Below are 4,967 nucleotides of genomic sequence, written 5' to 3'. Positions count from 1 at the left end.
TCATTGATATATGACAAATGTGGATATATATGGTAGGCTATCATATAATACAATAATAAATATTTGTATATAATTACAATAAGATATCTAGAATTTATATGATGAAATCTTATTCGTATTTCCTGTGTTTAATCATTTTACCTGTGATTTGAATCGAAAAAGACGAGTAATTGCCTAATGTAAATATAAAAATGTAAATAATTTTTGTGATTTAATTGTTTATATCTGACGAAATATTTCATTAAACAACGAAATATATATTGTAAATAGTTAACAGTCATATATGATAAATTGATTTATTCAATAATTAATAGTGTTCTATATAGTTTTAAGACAATGACCTAAAATTATATGATAAATCTTCAGTGTTTACGTATTTAAATTCTTGCAAATAGTTTAATTTAGATACAGTAACAATATCCAACCAAAATATCTCTTAATGAAGGCCCCATTTCTTCTTGAACCTTATAAATGTTAGAAGGATGAATGGATCATTTTCCGTGAGTCCATCACTTTGCATCTCTGGTTACCCATTACACACCAACCCTGACTTCCTTTCCGAGACACCCATCGGAAATTAAAGTCGTTTCTCATCGCCGTTATCCCGAGACACATTTTCTTATAACGTATCTCTTCTCTGCTCATTTATTCCAGGGTTTTATTTCAAACTTGCAGTTTGTCTGACTGTTATTTGGCCACCTAATTACAATATAATATGGTTTTATGGTCAACTACTACCAGGCTGGAAATTCTTTTGGGTCAGTGTACCTCGATTAAAAGTAGTTTGGTAAGAGGATCATCGGCAGCTTTTATTGCTGCAATACATTAGTGCTTTACAACAAGGATTGTGTAGATACCTATGATCCCATCTAAAGATATTTTTTTCTCTATGAAAATGTTTACGCTCTTCGTTTAAAATTGATCCATTCATTGGTGCAAAGAATCGAATTATTTGTTCTAACGATAATGCAAGAATTCTATTTTATTATATACGCAGTAGGTTCGCCAAGGCACCAGCCACCCATTGAAATACTATCACTATAGAGTTATTGGCTCCTTTGAATGACCAGATAGTAATACATTGACAATCTCTCTAGTTCTGGCTCATTTTTCTTTGCCTATGCATACACCGAATAGTCTAACAAATTCATTATATACACATTTTCCTCTTTCCTAATACACCTAACAACATAAACAACGTTGTCACTGATCTTAAGATAATTACCTCCGCCAACGAAGTTGGAGAAGAGGTTATCTTTTCGTCGTTATTTGTTTGTTTGTTTGTGTATGAACACGTTCCTGGCCAAAATGTCACTCATAGAGTAGTGAAACTTTCAGAGATTAATTCTTAAGACGTGGAAGTGATTTAACTTTGAAACTCCTAGATCAAAGATCAAGGTCAAGGTTGAGCAAAAGCTACCAGGGAGGAGGTCTTGGTCTCTACCGAGTGCCCCTCTAGTTTATATTGTTATCCATTACCTCTTGTAACCTATATAGTCTATTTATTTTCTTTCTTCGCTTTGCTATTTTCCCTGTTGGAGCCTTCGGAGAGATAGTATCATGCTTTTTCCAGGTAGGGTTATATCGGGTTTTATTACCATTTATCAAGAAAAAAAATAATAAAGAAAATAGAACTGACCATACTGACTAGAATTTCAACAATAAGGACGAGGTCGAAGAAAAATCAAAGTAGATAATGCTTGTTAAAACTATAATGTCGATGACGATAAGAGCATCGAATGTGATCCTAGATATAACATTTCCAAATTAGGTAATAACGGTAGATTCTAGTATCCCCCTTTTATATGCACAACTGATTTAAAAAAAAAAGAAAAAAAATCTTTCCTAATCCAGTTAATTCTACTACTTTCATTTCGTATATATATGAAAATATATATATATACTCTCATACATAAATCTAACCGATCATTTGTGTTACAATATTTTCTTAGATTTACCAGCTTCCTATATATAGCTTTCCCAGCAACAATTGAAAGGTATTTTGTTTATTTATATGAAGGTATTTATATATGTATTAGGGAGCAACTTATGATATTGAGACAAGCAAAAACTAACATATTGTCAGATTTATTGTTTTCAATAGCAATTGTAATGTTTTCGGTACAAAAGCTGGTCGAAAATGTTGACTTGTTCTATTATCTGAATATATAAATATCCCAAGAACCTTCGGAAAAAAGGTTCAACCAGTAAAAGTGCTATCTTTTTGAAGTGGGAGAGGTAACGCCACATGGACATCATTTTCCTTTTTGGATATTATGAAGCTATAAAATGAACTATGTGTAATTAACCATTTTTCCCCTCTAAGTGTAGCTATTACATTAAGAATAAAGCTAATACAGGGTTTTGCCAAATACTATACACCGATTGTTTTTATATGTATTTTCATGAAGTTATTAGATCTATTTTGCAACGATTAGAACGATTAGCTAATAACAAATTATCAGTTATATGTGAATCTGTAATTTCAAAGTTATTGTAAGAATAATGTTAATGTGTGTGTACGTGTGTGTGTTTTAGATCAGTTGTCTATGAATTTTTTTTTTTAGAATATGCCCTTATTGATAACAGAAAATAAAAAGTCAGATGGAAAATGGATATTCAGATAATTAGACAACTTGACGTGAATGCACATTAATAAGCAAATGTTTTAATCGATACAAATACATAAATGTCATTGAAAAAATTACGTTTTTTATCCCCTCCCCCAGTGGCGGATTAACCATAAGGCAAACTAGGCACATGCCTTAGGGCCACCAAAAAATCCTGGCCATTTCTGGTAGTCCAAAAACATTTTGATTATGACTAAGAGAAAAATGTTACCTGTCAGTTATCGGTAATGTGCAGGCCATGTGCAGGCCATTCACTAAATCTTATTGGTCAATCTGCGGTGGATTGCTGTGTTGAAGCTGTTTCATACTTTGGGTTTTTGCAGCGTTTGTACACATTCTTTGTAGCATCTACATGTCGATGGAGGATTCTGCTAATCCACATAGAAAAGAAACCTCATTGTCTTATTCCTAAACACCTATCAGATACCCGATGGTCTGCTAGGGCTGATGCCACTGACGCTGTATTCCAAGGATATTAGCAGTTCCACAGTGCTCTTGAGGAAATTGCAGCTGATGACAGTCAGAATAGGGATACTCGAAATCAGGCAAACGCTTTGGCAAAGCATATGAATACCATAGAAGTATCCTTCATGTGTGAACTTTGGAATGACATTCTGCAGCGCTTCAATCAATGCAGCAAGTTGCTGCAAAGTGCTACCATTGAACTAACAACTGCTATTGGTCTTTTGAAGAGTCTGGCTCAATTCATAAGTGATTGCAGAGAGAAATTTGACATTTATGAGCAGAAAGCTTCTGACCGTTGTGGAAACAGCTCTTATAAGTATGAAAGTGCAACACGCCAAATACCTAAACGCAAAAAGCATGTTAGTGAAGGGAGTGCTGCAGATGCTATGGAAAGTATGACAGGAAAGCATAAATTTAAAGTTAACACTTTTAATGTCATCATTGATCAACTGAACAGTGCTTTGAAAAAACGCATTGAAGCATATTCAACCATGCAGCAGCGGTTTGGTGTTCTGACTGAGTTTGAATCAATGTCTGATGATGATATTGTGGCTGCAATTGAAAGACTTGTTGGTGTGTATGCAAGTGATCTTTCCTCTGACTTCTATTCAGAATTCTGTCAGTTTATCTGTTGGTATAAGGAACAGACAAAGAAGAAATGTAGCAAAGAAGCATCAACAGGTATTGCTCAACATATGTTCAAATTAAGGCACAAAACTGGAATTTCAACTGCATTTCCAAACACTGAAGTGGCTTTGCGAATTTACTTGTCACTGATGGCTACTAATTGCTCTGGTGAACTGTCATTTTCCCAGCTTACTCGAATTAAGGATGTAAAGCGATCCACCATGAGTCAGCACCGCCTTGGTGTGTTGGCACTTCTGTGCATTGAAAAAGATTTGCTATCCGAAACTGACTTCATTTCTATGATTGATGAGTTTGCTACTGTCAAAGCAAGAAAAGTGAAAATTTAATGTATACAAAAACACATGTATGTAGTAGTACCTTACCTTAACATATGTAAAATTGATAAGGATTTGTTTAGAAATAAATGTTTACTAATGGATATTTGTTTTTATTGTACAATAATATAAATTTTATCATTAGTTCAGGCCATATTTAAAAAAATCTTGAAATTTGCCTTAGGGCCACAAGAGCCTTAATCCGCCACTGCCCTCCCCCCAAAATACAATATTTCCACATTTACCGCTGTTGAAGGAAGAAGTAATTATCTATGATATATGGTTTCTTAATACTAATTTTATTTCAATGGCCCTTTCATTTATTGAAACGCAAACAGATCGCATAAAAAATCAAAACACAGGCAGGCACACATACATTAAGGTAAAATTGTTGGTAGACATAGAAGAGATATGTGTATAATGAACATTATTATTACTAGAATGGAAAATATGATTGATAGAAGCTTAAGGAAAATGCAGAAATGACGAATACACTGTGTAAGGAAAATAAAGCGGAAATAAAGAAAATAGGATCGAAAACGTTGAAGTAGATCAATCATATATAAACTTTGAAGCAATACTTATTTTAATCTCTTCAATATAAAAGCCTTTGAAACAGTGCTAAACTTCTAAAAATAAACTGATCAAACTGCCAGATTAGGAAAATCATTCCACAATGTGGATTTGCTAAAATAAAACCTGGTATATTGTGATTGCAAAGGATAGTCAGAGATTTGGAAAATCTTATGCAACTTGCATAGTGAACCAACTAAACTAGAGCGACATGGACAAGTAATTTCCTGACCACAAGTTAAAAGTTTAAAGCCACATAAGTGAACATGTCATATACCACATGTGTTCCATACACACTCGTACACTGTAACGGGTTTGATTTATTATCTTATCACTT

The 4,967-nt window shown here is 33.6% G+C and overlaps 1 protein-coding gene across 1 annotated transcript; it reads left to right on the top strand.

Annotated features, from left to right (window-relative positions):
• The first annotated feature begins 3,196 nt into the window (after positions 1 to 3,196).
• Positions 3,197 to 4,069, top strand: LOC137644476 (uncharacterized). Its single transcript, XM_068377450.1, has one exon. The coding sequence runs from the start codon at positions 3,197 to 3,199 to the stop codon at positions 4,067 to 4,069; it is 873 nt and encodes a 290-aa protein (XP_068233551.1).
• Positions 4,070 to 4,967: the final 898 nt, after the last annotated feature.

This window comes from Palaemon carinicauda, chromosome 7, assembly GCF_036898095.1.
Source record: "Palaemon carinicauda isolate YSFRI2023 chromosome 7, ASM3689809v2, whole genome shotgun sequence".
Taxonomy (NCBI): Eukaryota; Metazoa; Arthropoda; class Malacostraca; order Decapoda; family Palaemonidae; genus Palaemon; species Palaemon carinicauda.
The sequence above is the reverse complement of the archived record's forward strand: the minus strand, read 5'-3'. Positions and strand labels throughout refer to the sequence as shown.

Bases quoted from the DNA above. Each gene is read 5' to 3' on its own strand.
- LOC137644476 (XM_068377450.1), top strand. From the start codon at position 3,197: ATGAATACCATAGAAGTATCCTTCATGTGTGAACTTTGGAATGACATT.